At 44.4% G+C, this 27,750-nt stretch overlaps 1 protein-coding gene across 11 annotated transcripts in view; it reads left to right on the forward strand.

Annotated features, from left to right (window-relative positions):
- The window catches only part of GTF2E1 (general transcription factor IIE subunit 1), an 83,242-nt gene that overhangs the window by 40,017 nt on the left and 15,475 nt on the right, over positions 1-27,750 (forward strand). For 4 of the 11 annotated variants that reach the window (XM_027681250.1, XM_027681251.1, XM_027681253.1 and 1 more), the window contains exons 3-5: positions 2,299-2,500; positions 7,277-7,524; positions 10,765-12,521. In XM_027681250.1, coding sequence (XP_027537051.1) covers positions 2,299-2,500; positions 7,277-7,524; positions 10,765-11,195 — 881 coding nt within the window. In that variant the 3' untranslated portion in view covers positions 11,196-12,521. Of the gene's footprint in view, positions 1-2,298; positions 2,501-7,276; positions 7,525-10,764; positions 12,522-13,532; positions 13,607-18,398; positions 18,979-27,750 lie in introns of those variants that run through there. The other 7 variants (XR_003533845.1, XR_003533844.1, XR_003533847.1 and 4 more) reach the window with 6 other exon arrangements.

A 27,750-nucleotide genomic window follows, 5' to 3' on the forward strand; every position in this document is an offset into this window, starting at 1 on the left:
CCGGTTCTCTAATCACATATGCCTATTGTAAAATGCTGCATCACCTTGAAAAAAATCAGCATATTAATGGAGGAAGCTTGTCATTTTACCCATTCCCAGATTCTTTACATAATTCATCTATTAACTTTTTTTTGCTTATTAAGAACCCTGAGGGGTGGAAATTGCAGCAAATCCGTGATAGCTTTAGGAGTTCTGTTTCATTAGAGCTGTATTTACTTTCTGATTTTTTGGTACTCTGAATTGGAACCATTCTCCCTATGATCTTAATCTTTAGCAGATACTCATGGGGTTCACAGATGGAAGCGTGAAAAGTCGGAGCTGTCTCAGGAACATGTAACAGGACTTTTGGGGGGGTGTAAAAAGAGGGGCATTTTCTTCATTAACCTGTGTTTGCTCCCTTAGTCCATTATGGGCAGTGAGATGTGCTAATTATTTTAAATTGATTTAACTTATGTCACATCAATAGCCTCAGATGTGGGATAAGGAGACCAAACTTTGGTTTCATTTTTTTCCAGGCTGCTAGCTTATATAATGTACAGCTTTGAATCAGCAGGGACAGTTTTTACAGCCTGGAAAAAACATAAGCAGAGTGTTTCATGCTTGGATGGGAGAGAAGAGCACTTTATCCACTTATCTTTTACTTTGCATACTGCTGTTGTTGTGTCCTCTAGCTTTTACTTGTCGATAAGACAAACTTTCTAAAGAGAAATTGCAGGAAATGTGCACATATTACAGGCCACATACACAACATGCATTAATTTCTGAGTGACAATGAGCAGAAGCTACTTCAGATGGTGCCAAGGTCGAAAACTGCATCTCTACAGACTGTGGTGAGAGGCAACAGATCTACCTCCTGTCGTAAACAGCTTTTCTGTGCTTCCCGAGAAGCGTGCAAGCATTGTCTAGCCCTCACAGCTATCACTGGAGAAGTTAGGTCTGTTTTTATCACTGTATTATAGGCAGAGAAGGTGGTGTGCTGAAAAATGAAGTCACAAGACTAGCAAATCTGTGTAAGCAGCAAACCAAGATACCAGAAACCCTGGCTTGCCAGCCTGTCTCATTACATTATGCCCAAGTGCTCTGGGCAAACCCTGTTCTTTTGACTGTGTTTGTACATAGCATTGGTGATAATAGCAGGCTTCAATACTGATTCTAATTCTGATTTTTAGACATGAGATTACCATTTTGAGGATAGGACCTATCCTTAGGCTTCCCTGTAGATAAAAAGATGTTTTCATTTCTTTGTTGGGGTATTGAGAGATGATGCTAGGTGTGCATAGGTGTCACAGAATGGATAAATAAAAAATATCACCCACAGGCAAGAGAAATCAAGAAGCCTGTGAGCATCACTCTATGTGTAATGTTCTGAGGTGGCAGTGGTATGTTCTCAGGCCAGCACTTGCAAGACTAAGTCATTACACTGTGCTGCTCCCCTCGTAGCAGACCATATGGTAAGGTCCTACTGTGCATGTACTCCCCCAAGGGTCCTACTCACAGATGGAGCGATGAAACCAAAAAGCTGGCTGTGCAGGAGTTCAGTAGGTTTGTTGTAACTGCTTTACCATCCAACTGTTTCAGTTGCCTTTATGTTTGACCTGTTTTTATAGGTCCTGACAAGGTCTGTAAAACAAGCTTATTCTTAATTGCCATTCACACAATTCTTGTCTTACCATTCTTAATTTTAAAAAGTTAATATGGGAGTTGGGTGGAATAAGTTTTTGCATTTGCCGCTTGCAGTAATGACTATTTTGCCTATTTTGGCCCTGAAACAGAAGGAGAAGCCATCTTTTTTTTGCAGTATTTGCAGAGTGACAATGGTTATATTAGCAGTTACTGCAGGCTGGTTAGTGCAGTGTAAAATTACACTCTGTTTCACTGGGAGATGAGCCTGTTGGTGTGGCCAGGGAGATACCAGTGCAAGCACCTGAAACGGATGATATTTGAACTCCTTAGTGGATATTGTATATTTTTATCACAGTCATAGCTGACATTTAAAATGTGCAGCAAGAAAGAGGGAGAGAGATTAGGAGATGTCTCCATAGAGGTACTGCAGCCCATCTGGGCTTTTCAGAGCGAGAAACTGTACCCAACTGGGTATCACTAGATGGTACCAAAATGCTTGCTTTGTTGTCTGCTTAAATAATAACCAGGTACACCATATGTGAGAAGGGATTTTCGGGGGAGAAAAGCTACTTAGCATCAAGCTAAGGAAACAGCAAGGCACTGCTGTTGGGAAGGCTGTGTGAAGAGCCAGGCCTGCTGTTTCCTTCCAACACTGAGCAACTTTTCTCGTTTTAGGAACTTTCCGCTGTACTTTCTGTGAGACTGAAGTGGAAGAAGATGAGTCGGCAATGCCCAAAAAGGATGCAAGGACACTCGTTGCAAGATTTAATGAGCAGATTGAGCCCATCTATGCGCTGCTTCGTGAGACGGAAGACGTTAACTTAGCCTATGAAATCCTGGAGCCAGAACCCACAGAGATTCCTGCCCTGAAGCAGAGGTGGGAACGCGCCTGGTCTTCTCTCACTGCACTACTTCCTTGTAGTGTGTTCCTCTCTGTGGGGCTTTCCTAAACCTTGTGCGGTCTCTGGCTGCATTGAGGACTTACTTGTTCAGCACTAACTGTGCAAGAAACTAACAGATTCCCCAAGGAATGTGTGGTTTATAAGGAGACAAAGGGCTGTAACCATTTTTTGCTAAACAAGGCAGATGGCTATTCTTCTGGTCAGCTTCCTGCATGTAGTTTTCTGTGAGGTGGGATGCTTGAATTGCCTGCTGCTTGCTGTGCTGCGACTGGTATGGATACCAAGGCCTTGCCTCAGTATTTAAAAAATGCAGACTGCAGCCCCTTAACAAAACTCTGAAGGTGCCATCTATGCTGTCTTCTTTCTCTCAAGCACTTTTCTTTCATCTATTCATTTTGCTTCTACGCAGCTTTTGAAACTAAGCTGTCTGCAGTCTACACCTTGTACTTCAAATCCACATATTACAGCATTCTACTTTGAAGACTTTACTTGTAATAAAGGTTTTTTTTCTTCTGATTTTCCCCAACTCGTTACACACCTTTTTGGGAGGAAACCATGTTGGAATCAAAAACTCCTTAAAATGTTCTTACCCATGGGAAATGACACTTTCTTCCAGAACATTCCTAGCTGTACAAAAACAGATGATGTTTAAATAATGCAGGAAGATGTGGGGAGCTGTCAGTTCTGTCAGCTCTGGTGAAATGTGATGCACTTCACTGTATTTAAAAAAAATTAATTAACACAGGGGAAAAAAATGTAACATGAGGGGAAGCATTCCCACAGTGCCTTGAGGTGCTTGGCTTTAGTTAATGGGAGAGCGAGCAGAATACACTTTTTTTCTCTCAGGCTAACCTTGAGAGAGAATGTTCCTCATATATTCATGCTAGACAGTTTCTAATTAATATAATAAAAATTCTTTGTCTATTCATACGCTTTTTCTAGCCAAGAAGGTAGCTATTTTTCCTCATCATTCTGATAGAAAAACAGAAGCAATATAAAGAATGGAAGAGATTTTCCCAAGGTTGCTCAGCATGTCTTTGCTGATATGGGGAATCCTTGAAGCCTTTATACCCAAGCTGAATCACTAGACTTTGTTTTAAAATCTCTTTTCTGTAGTTTAAGTAGTAGAATTGGGATAACCCTACCAAAAAGAGAGTAATTTCTCAGTCTTCCCCTTTTGCGTACAGGAAATTATCACAGCAGAAGCCTGGTGCAGTCCCGTGATTAAATAGGAGCGCCCACTTACTTGACTCTTAAATACTTAAAAAACATTGTAAATGATTAATTACTCTGTGCAAGGAATGACAAAATAAATAGGCAGCCTTTTAAATGCTTACTTGAACACAACTTGCTTCAGTACATACAATGATTTAATTATTTATTAACTCTTATTAATTCAAAGCAGCTAATTCCATGGAAGCACTGCTGTGAGATTTTTTCAAAGTGCCAAACCCTGGGTTATTTATTCTCTCTGTTTTTATGGAGTCTTGAGTGTCTAAAATCATTGACAAAACTGACATTTGGTGATTCTGAAACAAACGGAAAAGGTCACAGAATGCCTGCATCTTCTCTTTGCACTAACGCAGGCAACTTATGTATGTTCAGGAGAGTTTTTAGGAGCTCTAAGCCGCAGCACTGACATTGCATAACTGTCATTCACCTGCCTTGGGGAACTGGGTAGATCTTCATTTATATTTTTCTAAGAGGCTGTTAATTTTCTTAATCTTGGCAGAGCATGAATTAGCCCCACAGGTTTCATAATAAACCTGCTTTACTTAAGCCTTTCTCTGTGGTTTTCAAAAAATTATGGATTTTAATAACCCCTCTATTTTCTTGTGTCAAAATAGCATGATTTCAATTAACAAAAAATCTTCAAAGAATTAATTTTCTGTGGTCATGCTGTCAGGAACCATGGGTTGTCTGTTGTGAGGTTGAAGCTCTTAAGAGCAGCACAGTGAAAAAGTGTTTTATTTCAGATATGGCAAAAAAAGAGTTATCCCCATTATGCAAGACCTTAATAGTCTGGGCAGGATTGAGATGAAAATTTCAAGTTGTTTGCCCATTGCACAGTGTGGTTTCTGTGGGCCATACCTCCGCTACTTCAAAGACTATTTATGTTGCCTTTAAAGGCAGCTAAACCACTCATTAAGGGATTTCCATCAGAGTGAATAAAACAACCGATGGGTAACAGAGCAAATGTAGCCACATCTGGGCCACTGAGCTGCCACAGTTCCTGACTGCAGGGTGGCCATGCGAAGTCTAGACCAAGGTGGGGAAAAAGCAGATCATGGATCTTAGAGAGAGATTTAAGAGTGCAATCCTTTCATCTGCTCTGTGCTGCCTGTAAGGCAGCTCATGCACCTGGCGCCTGATCCGTGGTGGCTAATCCTGTACTTTGGAACAGAGTTGCTGAACATAAGTTCTCTTCTTGCAGAAGGGAGTATTCCCCTGTTCAGGTAGTCTTAAGGTGTTGCTCATGTCTACAGACAGTGTCACTCAAGGTACAAGGCAGTAAATTGAGGCACATTTGCAAACCTCACTGGGCTCCAAAAGTAGACAGCAAGTGTCTAGATGGTTCCATCTCAGTGTGGGACATTGCACTCGATCACTTGAAATAATTAGTACTGTAGGTGTCTCTTAGAACTGTTACTTTCATTTTTGAAACATTCCTGACGTCATGGAATAAGTGTTTCACTGTGAAATGATACCCTGTAGGAAAAAAGTCAATTTCAAGCACAGTTACAGGGGCCTCTGTGCAAAAGTATTATTGGGTATTTCTTGGCACTTCTGAGTATTTAGCTATCATGCTGTAGTCATGGGGAGGGAGAGCTTGGGGTAGAGCTGCATTGTGCATCTAGTGAGGAAAGTGGATTACATAAAATCGTCAGGGAAACGCTAGTTAGAGATTTCTATTGTGTGGGAAGCAGAGTGGCGCTTTTCACAGAACACACGCCTGTCTTAGAGAGCTGAAAGGTACCAACACTTGAAATAACACGCTGGGAAGAAGGTCTCTGTGTGGTTCCTTAGGTTATATAAGCAACACATGCGCATGAGCCTTCTGCCCTAAAATTCAAGGCTGCTATGAAGCTCTCCTAGCAGAGCTGGCTGCAGGAGAGAACTGCTAAGTGTATGGACACATGCTAACAGATGCTGTGAAGCATTTTGCTAACAGAGCCCAGCAAAATCGCTACTGAGAGGCTGTGAGTAGCCCTTAATCCAAAGTGTGGAACAAAGCACCAGTGTTTTTTATCTGGGGGAGAGAGATGTTCACGTACCTGTGTATTTTCCCTTCACTGTTTCCCCCTAAAAATCCAGCAGAATTAGCTCATCAAGCAGTGGTTAAGTCCTTGCTGAAATAAAAAAAACTGCATATTATTCAGGACTTCTCCAACTGCAACTTTATTTTAAGCTTCCTGGTTGGAGTAAAGGTCATTGAGGTAGACAACAGTAACTGAACTGTGCTCACTGATGACAACTGTCAGCTCAGCTGGCATCATTCATTATCCCTGGTGGATTTGCTCTGGACAAGAGGAGGAGTTGAGACAGGACTGTTACTCATGAAAAGCCCTGAGTACCACTGGCAGTCAGATGACTGAAATTATATGGCTGAGGGTGGGTACAGTCTGCAGCAGATCTGTTTCTCTGAAAAGATGAAATATTCTGAAGCAGAGGAACAGTCACATTTGGCTTTCCCCAGCCCTAGACCAGTGACTTTCCATTCAGCTGCTTTCCCTGATCTATGCATATGTAGCAACGCAAGCCAGAGAGTATTTTAGGCTCATTGCCATCATCAGGGTGCAGAAAACATTCCACCTGATGTCCTCTTTCAATCAGATCCAAGTAGGAATGTTTTTCTCCCTCGGTCTCCTGAGCTAGAAGGGGCCCTGGAGGGAAATGTGCTGGCTGCAGCTCCTCTCAGGAGGCAAAGGAGGGCTAAGCTTTAACTGCCATACCCTTCGCATCAGTCAGTACCTTTCCTTCTCCAGCTTTTTCACAATGAAGGCTGTTCTTCTGTCTTGCCTCCTCCTGCACACCATCAGCATACAAATTCCTTTGCCCAGCCCTAGTCCTCTGGTTTGAAGGTGCTTTCTCATCTTTCTTCTCTACCTGGACTCCCCAGTTCTCCCAAGGCTGTGTCTGTGGATAGTACAGATCTCCTGTGTAACACAGGAGAGGTGACTTATCATGTGTGTTGTCACTCACAATTCAAGCAAAGGTTTGAATTGTGTTTTTCTTGGTGAGTTACCTCCTTGAATCCTGTGGTTAATAACAGTTCACAGGTCTGAGCATGCTGGGTCTCTGGGCCTACTATCTGCCATAGTTAAACTTCAGTGCTTTTTTAATGCAGCATATGATTGCTGTATGAAGGCCAAAAAAAGGCTTTTCCAAGTACCAGACTACTGTTCGACTGTGTTTTGCTGCTGTGGCTTTTGTTTCAGGGAATTCTGGAATTTTATGTTTGTTTTTGCATAAGCGCATCTGCATCTCTAGTGCTGTCTCGTTTTTTCAGTGTCTGTGGTGGATGTTGCCATGGCTTTATGTAGGGTTTCCCGTTAGAGATTTACGAGTTTCCCAAACTATCAAGCTGGTGCAGAAATTCCTGACAGGAGATGTTAGAACTGAGAATGCAAGTTCTCAGTGCAGATCATAGGAGATAACTAACCATAGTTAAAGTGACTAAGGAGGGGCTAAGTAGCTAAGGAGGGCCTTGTTCTGAGTGCTCTGTTTTTATCTCTTTGACTTTCATGTAGCAAAGAGCGTGCAGCTGGTGCTGGTTCAGGGACAGCAGCTGGCCTTGCAGGTGGACACCATCGGGAAGCATGGACTACAAAAGGACCATCATATGAGGACTTGTATACCCAGAATGTTGTCATCAGCATGGAGGACCAGGAGGATCTTAACCGGTCTGCAAGTGAAGGAAAGCCAGCCAGAGAGAGACCAATTTGGCTGCGTGAGAGCACGGTGCAGGGGGCTTATGACCCTGATGAAATCAAAGATGGTAAGAAAATCCAAAGAGCAGAAGTACTGCTCTGCTTATACAGTGCCTTTACAGTGCTGTCAAAAACATGTTCTCCTGTGTGTGTACAGCTGCTGCCCCCAAGACTCCAGAGTTTGTTCCCCTCTTCTGTGCAAAGCACATATGTATAGGTAGATGTGAAAAATCCTGACTTATTAGGTCCAGGATTGAAATCTAGGTCAGTAAAGCTGAGCTGTCCATGGAATTTTGTGTGGGCTTCTAAAATGTTAATTAACTGTTATATCTTCCACCTTGAGAGTTTATTGCTTCTAGATGAAGGTCTTTCGGTTTCATCTAGAAAGCTGCCTCCCTAATAGGTCACTGCTGAAAAATAACGTTTATTAATGTTTGGTGATTCTGAAGTCTACCAATCTACCAGCAGCATTTATACATTCCCAGCCTTCTTCTTGCCAGTTGTTTCTCAAAACATGTTATATATCAAGAATACTCAGAATTAAAGCTTCAGGAAGTACAGTAGGAAGGTCTGTCACCATGACAGGTGAGAGTTTATTCCTTTCTGTTTGTTTCTCATTATCTTTGCATTTATTTTCATTCATCTTGAGGTTGGGTTGTCCATAGACCATGGTGAAGATCTCGTAACAATTAGTAGAAACATTCTGCTTTGGCATGTGTGCTGTTTAAGCTTACACACTGAAAATAGGAAATGGAGACCTTTTATGATTTTTACAAGATTGAGTCAATAGATGCAATCTTTCAAGTCACTTGAGGATTATAGGCTGAAACTGTTGATGCCCTAGGAAGAAAAGATGGCAAAAGGGAACCACATGTGTAAGCATGACACCCTGGAACTAGTGCAGTGCTCAGGAGAGGAGTGGAGTATGTAGGTATAGAAGAAGTGAAGAAAATTAATGTGATATAATGGTCAGAAGATATCTAGAGATCTTGTTCACATGTAATGCCTTTCAAGTGTACAAACCACAAAACATTTTTCAAATAGATAAACAAAGTGAGATGATTGCAACAACCCCCTCCTTCAGTCTGTAGCAGATGTTGTTGTTACTCACCAGCAATGGTGACTTCTCACCCTTTTTTTCTGCTGGACGTTCAACTCACCTGTAGTTTTAAATTGACTCTTTGAGATTACTTCTGGTGTACACAGCATAAATGTTTCTCAAGATGTCACTGAAGGACATGGAGGTGGGTATAGCATGATGGCATCACTGCTTAACCTCAAATACTGGAGATCAAAGAGGACACTTGTGGAAATAGCCTGAAACTGCTGTTGCAACACATAAACAGGGAGGACAGAAACTTGGGACCATTGACAGAAAAGATTCATTGCATGGATCTGGCAGGAGCGGTTCTTGCAAGCTGGAGACAGTCCCACTCCTGAGCCACAACGTCAAATTTTGTGGACCTACCCACGGCTGTTGTTATTTCACAGATCTCAACGTGATGAGCTATGATATTATTTCACAGAGATGGTCTTCCATAGCCTCTTATGCTCCACAATCACAAGCAGTGAGCTGAGCTCAAGGCTGCCAACACAATGCTTTTATTCTTCCTTTCTTTCAGGAATTTGGCAGTGCTCTAATATTAGTAGTTGTAGCCATCACCCATTGCTAGAACTTTATTTACAATGAAAACAGGAGTCTGGTGAAGTTAGGGATGGGTCTTTTGGCCTTTATTTTACCACAGGAAAGAAGTAACCACAAACTCCCCTGGCTTTTAGTGCTAAGTGCAGAACTTACTTCGTTAGTTTGCCTGCCTCACAGAATTTTTTCATCTCAAATTGAAAAATGTAATCAGTGCATTTCTGACTCCTGGAGGGAAAGGCTTGGGAGCCAACTGCCTGGATGTGGTGGTGAAACCACGAGGGTCCATGTCTTGGAGGAGCAGGCAAGTGGGTGTTAATGTATGAAGGCAGAATGCCATCCCCTCAGTTCCAGCAGTTGTTCATAGGCAGCATCCTTTGGTACAAGACAGAAAGTTTGCCACAGGGAGCCTGTCCTACTTTTTAGGCCTTGTTTTTACACAGAGTTCTCCATATTTCATTTTTTGTTCTGGTCTTTTTTAAATGTTTTTCCACACTGCACATAGTTTTATTGGTGATGGGTGAACTCACAGTCCTCTCATCCAGTGTAGGATTAGGAAAGGTTTTCTGTGGAATGCTACTTTCTGAGCAGAACTTTGCCTTTTGAATCCATGAACTGCAGACACACTGCCTACCCAAGCCATATCAAACCCTCCTGGCGATTGTACAGCCAAGTTTACTGAAAGAGGAGCACAGGCCATGTGTGTTAGCTGGGACACTGAAGTCCCCTTCAAATAAGAGGTCCTTGTAGGGAGCCAGAGAGACTGTCTGGGCTGTTTCAGCTTAGAGAGCAGGAGCTGTTTTAATGCAGCTCCTGTGCTGCCCTGCACAGCTTGGCTGAAGGCTGTGAGCTGCATCTGCTGTATGAAATAGATCCTGCTCCATCCCACCACCATGTTCCTTTATGAGCTTTTCCGCTTCCTGCCTGATAGGTGCACCTCTGACCTTACCAGACACAGCTGCGTTAAATGTTGTTTTGTAAACGTGGTTTTGCATATTCCTTGTCTGCCTGGACCCATTTGCTTCTCCATCTTAATCCTTATAGACAGGTAGCTCAGCAGGACAGGGCTTGGTTTTGGGTCTGTATTTTATGGTCTGTGCTGGCAGCACCTTCTGGTCTTGGTCATCTCCCCAAGTCCCCCAGGTTGTGGTCAGACAACCTGGAAACAAAGGAACAAAAAGGAAATGGCCTGTGCTTGTTCACCTGTGAAACAACAATAAGATACTTGCTCTGTCTCTGACAAGTGTCATCATAGCTGTATGGTCTGGATATCTGAGGCCCAGATTTAGCTCCAAAGGACTGCTTTGCTTTCTGGTCCACTGTAGTGCCTGAGCTGGACACCTCCCTGGGGAAGTCTTTTCCAAGTGCCTGCCTATCATGCATTTTTTGTCTTTGCTTGCAATGTGCTCCTGGCCAAGGCTTCCAGCAGGGAGCCACGGTGACTCCAGGCTTCCCAGCTCCTAGGAAATGTCAGTACTTGTTCTGCCATTATGAAAAAAACCATAACTATGTCTGTCTTTCAAGGTGGAGGAGGAGGTGGCTTAGAGAAAAGGTGTGACTTGGCCAGCTGTGCTCAGTGGTAGTCATAATAAAGGTTGAGAAAACCTTCAGGGCTGTCACGCAGATCTCTGTGAGGAAATGACCACTGCCTTGTGTCTCCTTGCAGGGGGCCGGGATCTGGATGCTTTCCAGGAGCGTGAGGAGAGCCGGGCAGCACTGGATGATAATGAGGAAGTGATGCGTGCCCTGCTTATCCATGAGAAGAAGACACCTTCTGCTTCCACAGTCGCTGTCGGAGGTGCCGCTCCTCTCTCCGGTGGCAACGCCAGTGACTCTGAGAGCGAGACAAGTGAGTCGGAGGAGGAATCCCCTCCCCGCGCTGCTGCCACGGCCACCACAACGTATGGGCTGGAGGAGGAGGAGGAGGATGAAGAGTTTGAGGTGGTGGCAGAAGACCCCACTGTCACAGTGGCTGGGCGCCCACACTCTTACAGCCAAGTGAGCCAGCGCCCTGAGCTGGTGGCTCAGATGACGCCAGAGGAGAAAGAGGTTTACATTGCCATGGGGCAGCGCATGTTTGAGGACATGTTTGATTAGCTGATTCCTCCCATGGCATTTTTTAAAAAGTGACTTTTTAAGCCAGAGACTCCCTAGTAAAACAGAAGACTGAAGCGCATCTTTCCTCCCCTGTGTGCGGGGACACTGCGGCTCAGGACTGCTAATCTCAGGCATCTTGCTCACCAGAGCAGGGGAGCAGGAAAGCTGCATGTGCCAAAACAGGTAGGGAAGGACAAATCTCAGAAGTGAAGATGCTTGCAAAGTAAAAATCTATTTCAGGCTGCGCTGCACAGGCACTGCTTTAATTTTCTCCAAGGCCCTAGCAGCTCCTTTCCCCGATTGCTTAGAGTTGTTTTTTGTTGCAGATCCTAGTGAAGTCTACATCCCTGCCCTCAGAGGACATAAGGGCTCCATAGTCCGAGCAGAGTGCTCTGCAGAGGAGGGCGTAAGTAACGTACAGCTGCCTGTGATCAGTGAGGGAAGAGGAGAGGGAGGCACTTTGCTGATGGCAAGCTTGGGCAAGGCTCGTAGCTGACCTCCTACCAGCTGCCACTGGCCACCAGAGTGGCTGTTTCGAAGCAGGCCGGTAGGCAGCAACCTTTTCTTGCTCCCATTCACTCCTTACTGGGACTCAGCACCTCAAGGTCAGGTGTAACCTGAAACACTCAGTGAAAGCCTTGGCAGGCACACACAGTCACCCTTTGTCAGTGTAACAAATGTCCTCCATGGCTCTGAGCTGTCAGAGTGCTCTGACTTACCAGGAGATACCTTCATTTTCCAGTATTGTTGCCTGTTGCTTCTGCCTAGCCCTGTCTAAACTCCAGTGTTGCAAACAGTTCGTAGTGGGCAGGGCTGCTGTCAGGCAGTGCCAGAGAAATGGCATAACTAGTTTTTATTTGCAGTCTCACCAGGGCTGTATGATTTTAAGAGGAATTATACAATTTTGAATTCTGCTTTGGCACACTCTTTTACCACAGAAAAACATTTATCAGTGCCTATAGAGCAATATAATGTTTGTAATGTTTTTCTCTTTCAATTGAAAATGTTGCTTTTTTAAAATTGTTGACTTTTCCTATACAGTACTACAATAAAATGATGAAAGAATTCTGTGTTCCAGAGGGTAGGGGCTGCATTATATGCTGTTCCACTTAAATGGGCAGCACAAATTTGCTGTTCACTGAGACTGTAAATCTGTTTTATACTAACTATGCTTTCTATGTTCTGCTAACCTTGTAATGCCTCCTTTGTGGTTTGATTTTCAGCTTCTTGATATTTTGAGTCCCTTCTTTTTTAAATAGTATTTTAAATTTTCTTTTAAGTCATTTTCAAGAGGAATAAATAAACATAAACTTCTCCCCTTTGTCATCTTTCAGTTTGTCATGTGCCTAGTTGGGAATGTTGTTTGCTTATCATTTTGATTTACTCGATTCAAGACAAAAAAACCAATTTGAGCTCTCCTTTGAGAGAAGGATTATTTGAAATCCCACTGCACATTTTTTCTCCTTACCAGAGCTTCCTTGAATGCCTCCTGGAATTTCCTGCACTTCCAGGAAGAATGTTTCATTAACTGGTGCCGCAGGAGGCCCTTTTTGATCAGCACTTCCCTTCCTTTCCTTCTTCCTCAAGTGAAAGTTGATGGTAGAGGTCTCACAGACATCATGTTGCTAATTAAAATGGTATTCTGGTATAGACAAACCTCCAAGATCTGGTATCAAGCTTCTAGATAACAAGTCACAGAGCTGATAAGTTAGATTCAGTGATCAGCTAACAGTAAAAAAGTGCTGTACCCATTCTTTCTCGATTTAATCTAACTGAATTCAATGTTAACAATGGAGAAAAGCAGGTAGATTTATAAGGAGCCAGACAGACACTGAGAACTAATCCTGAATACAGTACAGCTACTTGTGCTCATAACTCACCAGTACTTATATACTGAGTTTTTAGTTTGCAAAATCAAACTGTAGGTTTAGTAAAGCTTACGTGAAGAAACATGGAGCATAATCATCTATAAAGTAGTGTGTCTACTTAATAAACAGATTTAATTGTGGTTTGTACAGGAGTTGTAGCTTTTGTCATTCAGCAAGCCATGTCCTGCACATGAGGGAATTGAAACAGCGGCTTTTAGGGCTTGCCTTCCATCTCTCAACTACCACATGCAGCCCTCAGGAGGACTGGAAAGGTCAAGGTACTTGAGCAGATGTCGTCAGTGTTTCCTGCCCTCTCTAACAGCTCCTGGATTCCAAAGGATGGCCGCTCTGCTCCGTACCAGCCGGTTCAGGCTGTTGTCCATACACTGCTACTTCCCTGTTGTGACAAGCTCTGCTTGAATGAGCAGGAGCATGTACAGTCAATAGTGTCCTCTTTCTTTTCCTGGAGCTGAAGCAGAGCTCTACACACATGCCAGGAGGGGAAGAACAGCCTCTGCAAGCAAAGCCAGGCACTGCCATCAGGTTGGTGCTAATGTAAGGGATAAAGCCATCAATTCTGAGGAAGGCCCAGCCATTTCCTCTGCCTGCTGGACCACATGTGCTGCATTAATGCTAACCCAATAACACTGTGAGCGTGGTCGAGTGCTGAAGCTTTCCTGGGTGAATATTCTAAACCAATTCAAACCAGGTGCTGTATCTGCTTCCGGCTTGAAGTGCGTTTTATCTGATGAGTGATATTTGAGAGTTCAAGAAGCACTTGAACAATGCTCTCAGGCACATGGTGTGATTCTTGGGGCTGCTGTGTGCAGGACAAGGAGCTGGACTTTGATGATCCTTGTGGGCCCCTTCCAACTCAGGAGATTCTATGAATCTGTGAGTGTGCATCAGGCCAGGGCTGGAAAGAGAACTGCGTTTCTCCGGCTGCTCATGCTTCTCTTCCCAAAGGTCAGAGGTACTTCTCCCAGCTGGGCAACAGCTGCCTCTGTTCCTGCTCCTGTTGCAGCTCAAGGAAACTGCAGTAGAGTGATGCCCTCCATGGCTGATCACAGAGCAGGCCAGAGCAGATCAGTTAAGCTGTTGATGGAGGGAAAGTATACTGTCAACCCTGGAAAACAGGAATGTTATAATCTTTTCTATTAAGCTTCTGAAAAATGGCTTCCTCCATCCAACTCTACTTTTCCTGTGTTGGTTTATCCTTCAGACTCAGATTGAACAGACTTGCTCTGTGAGAGTCAAGAGATCTGAAGATTCCCCTGGAGGAATCCTGGAGGGCAGAAAAATAGCATCACCTCCTCCCTGAGACATCTAAGGAGCTATGCCTCGGTGATGCCTGCAGTGCCAGGGCATGCTGTGAAGTTTGACAGGGCCTGGGGGGGAGCAGCCTGCTGTGCTTGGGTCTCTGTCTCCCACTGTGCCTCCATAGGAGGAGAGAGAAAATTGTCTCAGGAATCAAATGCAAGACAAAGCCTTTATGGAAATGGACAGTTTATGAGCAGGTGGAAAGACATGTCAGCAGCAGGGCAAGCCAGCGGGCTGTCTGGGGGCAGGTTGAGGAGGAGAAGCAGCAGCAGCCCCATTCCTCTGCTCTGGTATGTGTCAGTGTAAACAAGGGAGGCTGTGGGCTCTGTCCTTTGGAAGAGGGAGGTATCACTCAGTACTGCAGATAATTGCTCCGGGCTGCCCAGCACTGGTATTGCTTTATCCCACTGGAAGCCCTGGGCAAGGTAGCCATGCCCCAGGCTTGTTCACAGGAGGCTTGGGAGTATTGACAATAGACAGCCAAAGATACCAAAGGATCACAATACACTCCAGTTTAAAGTGTATTGACTGTGAGACAGAACAGCCTCTTCTCCAGGAGCCCAGGAGCTGAGCTGCGTCCAGAATAATGATCAATATTTACAAAGTCCAAGGAGATCATCACTCATACAGTCTTGATAGGAGGCGTAGCCAGATGCTTGAATCTGTTTAAGACGTGATTGCACAGAAAGTCATGGAGAGGCCACTGCTAAAAGGAGTGGCAGTAGGGAGCGATGTCTGAGTGCTGGTGCTCCTGGAAAGCTGCCTGCATGCTCCCTCCTACCAAGCAGAGAGCAGAGCACCGGCTGTGCTGTTTGGGACTACACTTCTGTCACTATAGCAGAGCTATTTTCTCTCTCTTTCAAAGTTATCCAGGGAAATCTGGGCTTTTGCCTATTTGGGATACCTAAATGAGCTGCCAGAAGGTGGTTTCTTATTTACCAGCATTTAGATTGAGAGAATGAACCTAATTCATATTTAAACAGAAATCAGATTTTGGAAGCACCTGCTGTATCATTAAAAAACATTAAGGACAGTGAATATTTGTGCAACCATCCTGAAGCAGCAGACAGAGAGACTCTGAAGGAGATGCTTTAAATATAACAGGTATTTTTGCTTAAAATATGTTTGTGACCCAATATAATTTAATTTCCATGCCTTTGAACAGTTTGATGCTAATGAACCAGCCGGGGATGGCAGCGAGGAGGCTGAGCCAGCCACATCGGAAGCGGCTCGGCTCCACTGCAGTGCGTTAGAGACCCTGTGTGCGCTTCACCCTGGCTGCACGCAGCCACCAATGCGCAAACCCTGCCCAGAGCTGGCCACAGCAGCACAGGAAACTTTGGGCGGCTTAGCCAGAGGAACAGGCAGGCATCCAGCCTGGAAATTAAGGCTGATCAAATGCTGTTCCACGAGCATTAATGTCTGTGTACAAAAAAAGGTGCATCTGGCAAGGAGGAAAAATCACATCTCATATAGATGTGATTAAAGCCCTGACATACTGCTTCTGCTTATTTTTCACCTGGAATCCATATCACCAGCCTCTGCCATCCCATTACGTGCTGGAAGAAGGAGGGTGAGCAGTGCTAATTTTGCAGTGAGCTAAAATTGTGCGTAGAGCGGAGAAGCCTGGCTCAGTTCCCCCTAGTAGAGGGATCTTCCTAGTCTTAAACATTTATTTTCTGCGCTTCTGACAATGAAAATCTGCCTGATCCAACGTTAAGTTTGCTAGGCACTGTTAGTGGAGTCCATGCTTTTCCTGTGTTCCCATAACATGCATTATGGGGTTACAGGTACTCCAAACACCATTAAGGGTTGCGACCAGCTGACCTGGGTACACTTAGGTTGCAGTGTCTGAAAGAGCCCTGTCCCATATGAGGGAATGATTGATTGGGTCATTTTGGTCAGATTATCCACACCTGCCTTTTGCAAAGGTGCTGGTGATTGTTCTCCCCATCAGTGCTGATGGGTTCTCATAAACTCAACCCCTCTGTGATCACACATGGATGTCAATTTAAAATTAAGTTTCAAGTCCTTTACCACCACCACCACCAAGCAGCTCTGGCTTGTGCTGTGTCTGCTCTTGGGACTTGTGGCACTGTCATGCTGAGGTGCACCATGCAGATCTGAGCCATGGCTGCCTCAGGCTGTACCACATCCTGGCAGAGAGGTTTAATGAATGGTACATCTGTGCTTTCTCCAAAAGCAAAGCTTCGACTGGGCTTGGGCCCCCTAATTTCCTACAGTGGGGATGGAACTGGCATCAGCTCCAGGCTGGTCACTCCCTTTCACCCATTCTTTGCTGCTTGAACTAGATATGATTTGGTAGGGCTGGGTTTGATTTTCTCTTTTGTAATGCTTATTCTTTTTGTTCCTTGAGAATATTTTGAGTTACTGGATTTCTCATGTTTTCCTGCTGCTTCTAACAAGAAAAAAACATTTTTTTAATGCAAATGAGGCTGTGAAATCTTTTTAGGGAGACATATCTGCTCTCCCTGCCCTGTCACCACAATTATTCTTCCATTGCCATACAGTGCTTTCTTCCAAGATGTATGCTTTCAACATCTCTCAGCCCTTCTGGTGATGTCAGGAGATGAAAACTATTCCCATTACAACAGGGAAGAGTAGAGGGAAATGGAGTTAGAGGAAAATAGGGCCTTTAGAAAATGGTGCATCATGAGGGAAATTTCACTTTTGCATACTCTCCCAGGCCACATGGGTGCTGTATCCAAGCAAGGAAAAATACAATGTGCTGAAGAGGGACTTGGCTTATGGTGCGCTTATCCTGGTGTATTCCCTTGCTTCTGAGGCCCATTAGGAAGGGTAATATTCTCCAAGTGTGCCAACCTTTTGTAAGTTGTATAAAAGCAACCAACTTCTACAGGAGCCTGTGGGTCCGTTTGAATGGTCTAACTCCCGCTTTCACCATGCAGAAAGGTTTGGTGCAAAAATACCTCGCAGCAATTAGTTGCAAAGCCAAATTCAGTTGTCACATTAAAAAGTACCTCTTTCTTTGAATATTTCACTTGAGTGTGCTGTTATGTCTGTGCATGAGAAACAAACGCATAAAGTCATGCAGGGGGCTGCCCAGCCCTCCTCAAACATGTCTACCTTTGGGAGCATTAACAGGTAAGGACTTTTGTATGGTTTAGGTAGGAGCTAAGAGCAGCAAATGATAGTAGGAGTTTTTGATAACTAGACAATTGTCTTGTCATTGCAGCCTATCTGAAGTCCAGACTAAAAGCACTGCTCTCCACAGGCAGCAGACATGGGTTCTTACAGAACGTGTCAAAATGCCACATTTTCAGTGCTTTTAGTGTTGGGTGTGTTTTTCTTTTACTCTTTGCAATTTTTACTCCTCATGCAGCAGGCACAAGCATCTTGGTGCACTTATGGACCAGGTGCTACCACAAACTAAAAACCTCCAGCTTGGCAGAGCTCTTTGTGGGATTGCTAATTCACATGCTAATGGGATCTGCCCCAGGAAAGGTGTGAGTAAAGCCATTAGCAACATGCAAAACAAGCCAAAAGAATATTGTGTGCAAAGCAGCTTATTCAGTGGTCAAAACTGATGAACAGGAGATGAACAGCTCCCTGTTTGCAGAATGTGTAGGGCAGACTGCAGTGGACATAAAAACTGCTTCATGTCTAACTCAGTCATAAAAAGAGCATCAACACTGTAAGTCCATGTTGGAAAGGAAATAAATCATGCATCACTAAGGGATTATTTATAATGTTTGTTGAGTAGAAGGGTGCAGTGCACCAGAACCTTTCTCTGTCCCATACAAAAGACACTTGGGTACCTGGGGATGTAACAGTGAAGCAGAAATGGGATCAGTTCTGACCTCACAGCTGCTGATGGATTGCTCTGCACAGGAAATCCAGCATTTTTTAGCACTGGAAGAAGCCAAATGTTTCGTGAAACCAGTGCAGTCTGTGCTGTAGCCATGACAGCTGCAGAAAGAGAGAGAGCTGTTGTGATTCAGATACTCATGCTTGTCCCCTTTGTTTTTTACAGGAGCCATGGCCATGCTGCAGGATTCATGGAACACATTAACAGAAGAGCTCTATGTGGAGCATAGTCTGCTAGAGATGGTTACTTCCCTTCCTTCCTGGCCTGACCACTTCCCCCAGCCCTCCCCTTGTATTTTGAAGAGGAAAAATATGAAAAGTAATGACTTTTCACTTTAAAGAGGAGGAACAAAACAGATGATGCCCAAAGCTGTAGCTAAATGGCAAGGAATCAAGGAGAAAACATGGTTGCAGGTTACTCTCAGTCCATCTTGCTGGTAACTTTCCTCATGCCTAACTATATGAAATCACAGAATCTCAGAGGGCCTCACAGGAGAGAAGGAGCTGAATTGCTTGAGCTTGGGTAGACTCTCCAATCCATCCCAAAGGGACAGAGCAAGGGGCTCCCACGCACATTTCCAAGGCACTGCACAACTGAAGGGTGAAATCTCTGCAAAAGTGTAGAGGAAAGTGAAGAAGTATCAGGAGAGCAATAAACAGGGCACTTACGTCCTCCTTAATCACAGCCCAGCCTTTAGGAGGTCTGCAGGGAGAACTAATGGATTAAATACAGGTATTAAATGAAATCTTGGAAACATTTCCCTCACCTGGCAGGACCGAGAGGCTGATGATAATGAGGGAGTGCTCGCAGTGCATCTGAGCTGCAAGAGGTAACCAAAGGAGTGAGGGCCACAGTCCTCCTAGGTAGCCATGGGATTTAATAACCTGGGTTTGCCCTCTTGCTGCCAAGGCCAATCTTGAACTAGGGCAGTGTGAACTGCCCCTCAGCTGACCGTAGCTCAGCTAAGTATGAGGGGTTATCTGCTTTCTCTTTTACTAAGTGGATGGTATGGTTGGAGCCTCTTCATGACCAGGTGGTTTCCAAGTGTTCACAGAGAGAGCAGGTCTGCCCACAGCTGAAACCAGCACTGTGAACTCAACTCCAAAAACTAAGCTTCAAGGGCTGTGGGCAAAGTGAACATATCTGTTAGGAGAAAGCAAATCATGTTAATAAATGGTATAATAATTCAAAGTATTTTCTCAATATAAGGCTAAATTAAAGTAATACAGTTCTTAGGGACAAATCAACAGCAATCAGGCTAATCAAAGTGACGTCTAAAATAATCCGACACAAGTAGAAAATCCTATTTAGCTAAGTAATGATACCAGTCATTTTATTCAGTCATTTTCAGAGTATAAAGAGAATCCTTCATCTTTGAAGTCAGTGCATTAGTTTCTCCAGCTCCTTTTTCTTAGCATACTTCCCCTTGCTTTCAGAGGGTCACTGGCTGGGATGCCTGTCTCCCACAGTCCTCCTGCCAGCACCACCTAAATAAAACCTCAGCAGCAGTTTGCTTCATCAACATACACCATTTAGGTGCCGAATTACAGGTTGCTTGAGCATTACTGGGAGTTGAGAGTTCCCCCTTATGTTTTAGACCAAATCACACTGTGCTTGCGGCTGCTGCTGCTGTATTGGCAGTGGGGAAAGGCCAGGTCGATGAAGTGCAGCCAAGATCAAGGTAATGATCAGGTCTGCAAAGGGCTGTGCTGGGTATAGCGGTTGTGGGACCATGAGTGACAGTGACAACACAGCAAAGCTGGTCCTGCCAGTGGGACCTAATGTCACAATGCAAGCAACAGTAATTAAAACAAAGCACCAACCTATTATTTGAATAATACCCCCACCCTTTAAAAGAGCTTCTGTTCTCAGACTCCTGAGCTAATTCAGCCCACTGGTCCCACTGACAAGGCTGTATCAGAACCATGCCTCCTCAAGAGGCAGCCCCAGGTGAAAAGGGGATGGAGGAGATGGGCACAGAAATTAAAAATTAACAGCTAATTCATGCATCAGATATACACAGGCTTTGCCATCTCTTCACTAGCTTGTAACACACACAGTCCCACCATTGTTCTCACTATGGAATTTTTTAGATCCTTGTCTTCATTGAATGCAAGTAACTTTTAACTCACTACTAAGTTCCCTCCATTCGTAATTTTATTTCTGAAATTAACAATTGACATTTCCTCTGTTTGTGCTGCTGAGAAGCAGTTATGCCTTTACAGCTATGATCTACCTGCTGTGACTTCTGGAACCATATTCTTCCTGCCCAGGAATCTCCAAACTGCAGAAATGTTTTTGACTCATTTCTTTTGCTCTTGTACCAGACTCCTCTGGTTTTTATCCCTAGAGCCCCAGCAGGGAATTAAGTCTTTTCCTTTGGTCCTTGGCTGTGCCATCACCTCCATTGCCCTGGTGTCAAGGAGAAGTCCATACACAGGAAGCTTCTTCAGAAACTCTCCATTGACCTGGGTTGCTTTTCTCCAGCTGTGGAGATAAATGACAATGAAGTCACTCATCTGTTACATGATCTGCCATCTGGAGTGATTATCCCCCATACAGAAGGGAGTTAACATGAGCTGAGGGATTCCAGTACATCTCAACAGTTTTATTATAAGTGAACTTTCGAAGAGGATTAGAGGATCACGATGCCTTTCCAGCACCAGAGGCACTGGAGGTGTAAATTTAAGGATGTAGTCAATATAACTACCTGAGTTATGGCTTCCCAGGGACACCATGTCTTCTCTCTCTTTCCTCAATCTGAACACTGGAAGATCATCCAAGGACTCAGCTACTCGGGTGAGCAGAAAAATCTCAATAATGTGGAACATAATGGAGAACAAAGAGCAAAGGTGCTGCAGGGCTTCTGCAGAGTGGGAGCAAGGACCTGGGAACATTCCTTCCTTGTTCCTCTGGCTCCTGCACTCTCCAGTTTCCAGTTAGCAGAGGCCTGTCCCAGTGCTACCACACAGCACTGCTCCCAGGGCATGAGCCAGTGTTGGCACAGAGATACATGGGTTGCTCTGGAGTAGCAGGAGTGCCATCAAGCCAGATGTCTTTGGAGTCCATCTGTCTTTACACAGAGAATTGTACACAAAGCACCCTCATGTGCATTCTGAAGAGAGCTCACTGGCCCCATGGTTTAATCTCTATGGTTCCATGCTGTTAAAAAGCTGCCAAAGTGCTTCTGGACCACCGCTGGTAATGTCAGCAATGGCTGGGCTTGCAGCGTAGGACATTCAAAGCATAACACCAGCCTGGACGTGAAATGCTACTACAAGAGCCAGCTCCCATGTCTCCATCTGCAGTGCAGCACATCCGCAGCCTGGACAAATGATCTATGAGAAGCTTGGATTTTATTATATTTTATTGCATTATTGTCTTTTCAAGTATGTGTGTCTCCAACAGTACCCGGCAACTTGCTGCCCCACTTGGGTGACAGGCACTGTGGGACACTTGGTCACCATCAGGGTGGCACTGTCAGCAACGGAGAGGGCTGCTGCAGGCTGCTCATGGGGGCATTGATCCTGTGAGCTCAGGGGAAGAGCCTAACTGTAGGGAAAAATGGGAAATAACCACTCAAAGGTGTTAAGAGACCTCTGGAGCCACACAATCAAGCAAGCCAAACACCCTTCTTGTAGCACAGACTTTCTTCTTCATGCAGCCACCAAGTCTCAACTGTGATTTTTTTCCAGCTGTGCTGGTGGCATATGCCTGTGAGGGGATTTTGAACTGAAGGGTGCAAAATCCCTGCTGTAAACAAGGCTGATGTCTGTATCTGCCTTTCATTCTTGTAGCAGCCCTTTCCTCTCTCCCCCTTCTCCTCTCTAATAAAGACATCCTGGCAAGCTTCCTGTTTTTCAAGAAGGCTCATAGCTGCCAGTTGCCCTGGCTTTGGCTTCATGTGTGCCTCTTCCTCTGCCCCTATTAATTCCCCTGTAAATCGGATCATGATGAAAGGGAAGCGGCAGTGTAATTTAATTGTCCTCCAAGCAGAGCACAGTGGAGAGGGATGCTGGCAAGGAGAAGTCCTGCTCATGAGACGCCCTTTTTTTCCCTGTATTTTGCTTTGGGGGTGGGGGTGTGTCTCAGCATTAGCTTTCTCTCTCCAGGTCCCTTCTCGTAATGCCCAGGAGTGAATCGTGGAAGTTTGCTGTGCTGCAGCTTCTCCCCATCGGGAGAACAAGAAAATTGACATCCTCGCTCTGTACTGGATGTAGGAGTGGGGGATGGAGATTAATTAGGCAGTCGTTGGACAGAGCTCTGAAATATAATGTTCTCCCTCATTGTGGCTGTCAGGCAGCTCCATAACTTGGCAGAGCACCATTGGATCCTGTCCTATCTCCAGCGAGTGGGAGTTGGGGATGCAAGAGGGATGGGGAGCAGAGAGATCTGTGTCAGAAGTATTTCCAGCAGAGAGACAGGCTCCTTAGCACAGAGAGCAGGGGCAGCAGTCGTTGCAGCTGATGCAGGTTGTGAAATTACTCTGGAGCATAGTTTAAAAGCACAGAGACTCAGACTCACAAACCAACCACTTTGGGTAGGAAAGCACTGCACACGAACCAAGCCCAAACACCTCTGTGTAACTGAGCTCTGTCCCCCAAGCAAACTCGTGGTAACACAGATTATGGCACAGCTTTTCCATTAGGGCTTGCTGGGATGCCTGTTTCCCTATGCTGGGTAGAAGCAGGGACAGCTGGACAGCTGCTCTGCTCCGGCTGATGCACAGTGACATGTTTGCCATCTCATCTTTTCTTGAGCTTTTCCTTGAGGACAGTGTTGGCTCTTTTCTTCCTCTTCTTTGAATTTCACTAAAACTTCTACCTGTTTCTAAACCTTCAGGAAATAGTCTCTAACAACTGGGAAATTACATTAAAACGATGTTTTACTGGGGAGCTACTATCTGCTATGTGGGAAAGCACAAGGAAGGTGTTGAGCTGTAGTTGAGGGACACTGGGGTCCTCTTTGATTTCAGGTGAATTTATTCTCAGAGACTCTGACACTGACGTGTGAGCTCATGTATGATGGAGAGATAGGCAGCAGGGACTTCCTGCATGGAGGTGGAAGACCTTGCACAGCTTTCTTTGCCCAAATGGCTGGAACAAGATGGGGGAGGAGAGTGGGGCAACCTTGAGCCTCTCTAAGTGAGGAGCTGAAACTCTAATTGCTGCCATGACTAGACTTGCCATCAAAAGGGGTCTGCTGTTAATTAATAGCTAACTTGAATTTAAACAGTTACACATCAAATGTGCAGTACCAGTGGGAACCTCTCACTAGCCCTTCAACTGCTGCTGAACACTTGAAACCATCAGCTACAATTACAAGCATGAACATTTTCATGGTTTGGATTGTTCTGTGCTCTCTGCCCTGAAATTCCCAAGCTGGTTTTCAGTTCCTCTTCCCCACCAAGACCAAAAGGTCTTGCTGGTTAAATATCCTCTTTCCACACTTTAAAATGTCTGCAGTAGAAAATGTACATGCTTCTGACTTTCCCTCCAGGTGTCTTGCGATTTAATTAATCCCAAGTCACATTTGAATATCTTATGAGACAGAGGCATAACACTCATCCACTCGCATAGGAAAAGGCATGAGGATAATTGCTTCTGTGCCTCTTAGTATGGGGAGAATGTCTGTCAGATGGAGAGTCACTTCCTTACAGATTTCTGATGAATTACTCTTTTCATTTAAATCCTATAAAATAGTTATGTAAGTTGATCTGCTCTTGAGAATTTTGGCCCCTGAATTATTGCTGGATCATATACTTATTGGTGGACAGCATTCAGTCTACTGCAGGCTACCTGGCTCTGCAACTGAAAGAGGGCAGGTTTAGATTGGGTTTTAGGAAGAAATTCTTCACTGTGAGGGTGGTGATGCACAGGCACAGGTTACCCAGAGAAGCTGTGGATGCTCTGTCTCTGGAAGTGTTCAAGGCCAGGTTGGATGGGACTTTGAGCAGCCTGGTCTAGGGGAAGGTGTCCCTGCCCATGGCAGAGGGGTTGGAACAAGGTAACCCAAAGCATTTTGTGAACATCAGGGTGAGATGGACTGGTAAAGATCTCCCATGGGCTGTCCCTCACCTGCCTGGATTAGGCTGTTCTTCAGACCAAAAGTGATAGGAAATGCTTTGCCAGAATGCAGCCATTCTGAAATCCTGCCGGAAGCAGATAGGAGCAAGGATGTACCTGGTTTATGAAGTGACTTCATCTACTGTGGATGGTTCCCTGTGACGACTCAGTAGCTACGTGCTCATGGCCACCAGGTCCCCTGCTCCTTCCCAGACCTGGAGTAATTTTTCCTGGTTTGGAGTTGAATATTCGTCTGCCAGGCAGCTCTAATGGTTAACACCAAATCTGTGTCTAAATCAGATGCCAAGTTCAAACACAAGGACAAGTTGATCACCAAGGACACAGTTGCTGAATAGGTAGAATAAGTAAGAGATGCAAACCAGAACAGTAGGGAAACACACTCAGACTTTGACACTTGAGATGTTTATAACCCAGACTATTTACAGTGAGATGTCAAACATAATTTGAAGATTAACAAGTAGTCTTGCAATGAAACAAGCAGGAGAAAAAACAGCAGCTAAAAACATGTGTGAGATGCCTCTGAGCCTGGTCGCTCCAAGGATTGTTTAAAAAGGATTACATAAGTCTGACAAACCCCTTCAGTTCCCATGTCATGAGGAACTGCAATACCAGACAAACTAAAAATACAACTTGATTTCTGATGCACATAAGACTAAATCCCATTGCTGCACCTCCACTTGACCTGCAGGATGTCCCAGTCTGTCACTGCTTCTGATGGGTTTTTCTTGTAAGTAACAAACCACACAGAAGTCTCTGCTGGGAAAAGTTAGATATTGACAGTGGTCACCACAACCTTGAAAGCTTAATGAGTAACTCTTTCTGTATATTCAACACAAAGAGAATATCTTCGAGTAGACCAAATTGAAAATACTGTGTCTCATCTCGCCTGTGCTCACAGCACTCTTCTCTAGCACTGTGTGAATGGCAAGTTCCAGGAAAAACACTCTCAAGCTGAAGATGAGGCTGTAAGTACATGTGCCTGTGTTTGTATGTATACACATTTATCTATACACACCATTGAAGTACTTGTACCAAAAAGAAATACATAACTTGTCTCTAAGATGTTCTCCTCTGCACAAGAGGCGAGGTGTGGAATTCAGTGCCCTTAGATGAGGTTATCTCCTGTATTTATGTACAGCTAAGTTAACTCAAGGCTTACCTGGTTTTAAACTTAGTACAAAGCTGTCAGGCCTAATACTCCAGCTTTGTGCCTGTGACTTAATAGCACTGGAATCTATGTGTCATCTTGAGTCTAGGAGATTTCACTGGGATTTGATGATAAGGTACATGGGGTTTCTGGTACTTGCCGGTGGAAGGGGTTAATCTGTTCTGCATAGAAATATGCACATTTTAATTTCTTGTCCTCATTGCTTGATGAATAAGGAACCTTGGAAGGTGGTCAGAGCATTTCTGTTTGATGCCACACTCTGCCTGCAAAGTCTGAAATTGGAGGTGAGGAGCAGAAGTGAGTCTGCAATCATGCTCTTGGCACTGTAGCACAGACTCACAGCCTGGGTACTAGAGCAGCAGCAGGAAGCAAGTGTGTCCAATTTCTTTACAGGATGTGATTTCCATGCTTATCAGATAGTGGAAACTGGAATAAATAGAATTAATGATCTCTTGGGACCATTACAGACAGTGTCAGTGGTTGTTCTTAGGCAGAATGGGCATACTTTCCCACTCTAAGAACCTTAAGGAAGTCAACAAGTGTGCAAAGAAGGGAAATCCTGCTGCTATTCCCCACTTTCTCCAGCCATCTACATCAAATGCTCACAAATGAACGAAGGATGAGATTGAAAGCAAAGGTGAGAAGAAAAGTTCAGCACTCCCATTGGACAGAGGATGCTCCAGAAAAATCACTGCTGAGGCTGATGCCACTCCTGGAAGACTGAACAATATTCAGAGTCATTGTAAAGGGACCCAGAAATCTAACAATTAACTAGAGAGGAGCAAGGTGCAGAGCAGGACCCTGTAATAGCTGGATATGCCTGTTTCTTGGAATACGTGCTGCTGTCCTCCAAGTTACATCAACCTCAAAGGGATATATTAACACTACAGGACGACAAACCCCACAAGGCTACTGTCACTTCAGTGTCTTGTTTCCCCGATTCTCCATTTTCAGCCTCCAAACACAGGACAGTTTAGGGGATTGGTACATGCTGAGGTCACCCCTCTTCCTTGCTGAGGAGTAATGATGGAGCTGCGAGGACCCAGACCTGGGAGCCCAGCAGCACTGCCAGGTCCTAGAATTATACAGGGGGAAGATAGGGAATGGTCCTTCTAGGAGGAGAGACTACATAGATTAAGACTGTTGCCCAGAAAAAATAGATAAAGACTCCAGAGGAAGCATTATTCACTTTCTTATGTGATCACTGGATGTCTCTTGAGTTATTGGGCAGCATCTTTGCAACCACCAGGAAGGGCTTCTTCCGCAAGACACTCCACGCACAGTGAAACTAATCACTGTGGGATATTGTGAGGGTAGAAACCAGAAACGTGTTCAAAGTCACTTGAAAAAAAAATCAGCAGATGGAGTTTCTTGATAGACAAGAGGCAACTTCTGATAAAGCAGCTGGCTATTTAGGAATGTCTCCTTCCCTGTGGCCCTGGTTTTTCCCTCCCTCCTAAGCTTCTACCACTGATTAGACTGGCAGCTGGCCCCGGTGGTTTCTTGCTCTCACACAATATTTTTTAAATATTTAAGTTTAAAATGAGGAGATGCGAGGTTCTGTCCTTTCCAGTTTTGTCTTTTTGGGAGCTAGTCAGATCCTTGGTGAGGTAGCTTTGAGCACTGGACTGCTCCTGGGACTGTGTATCATGACCTACAACTAGGTCTGGTTTTCTCTGCCAGTTACAGAGCCTTTTTAACTCTGACACCACTGTGCCCCTCTCCTCAAGGGCCAAGATGTGTATATCATCCTACAAATTCCAGCTCTGATTCTGGAAGGACTCACTACTGAGATGACAGCTACCTATTAAAGGTCCAGTTTTCACAGTAGAAAAGGAACCGTAAAAATAATGAAAATTTTAATTAATGCTACTGATGGCTTATGGAAGAAAAGCAGTAAGAAATACCTTTGGTGCGCGACTGATATTAAAGTAATCTTAAAATTACTTTTCCTCCTTTGAAAGTAAAAAATAATTAACTCTGAAGTGCTGGCAATATAATACCAGCTCTGAGAGGTAGTGCATATATTTAGTACTTTAGTTGTCCGGTTCTGAGGGATGCCAGGAAACAGGGTTTATAAAAGGAATATTATCTCTACATCAAAGAGATATTATTTTTCATTTTAAAGGAGTTCACAGTCACAGAACAGTCAAGCTTTTCATAAGCAATTATTAGCAGCAAGGATGGCAACTGAGCAAAACAAATCTTTGGAAATGGACACTTTTATTTCTCTAGATGTTTAGGAAAAAGTGTTGGGGAGTTG

The sequence above is a fragment of the Neopelma chrysocephalum genome, unplaced genomic scaffold (assembly GCF_003984885.1).
Source record: "Neopelma chrysocephalum unplaced genomic scaffold, ASM398488v2 Primary Assembly neopelma1_60, whole genome shotgun sequence".
Classification (NCBI taxonomy): domain Eukaryota; kingdom Metazoa; phylum Chordata; class Aves; order Passeriformes; family Pipridae; genus Neopelma; species Neopelma chrysocephalum.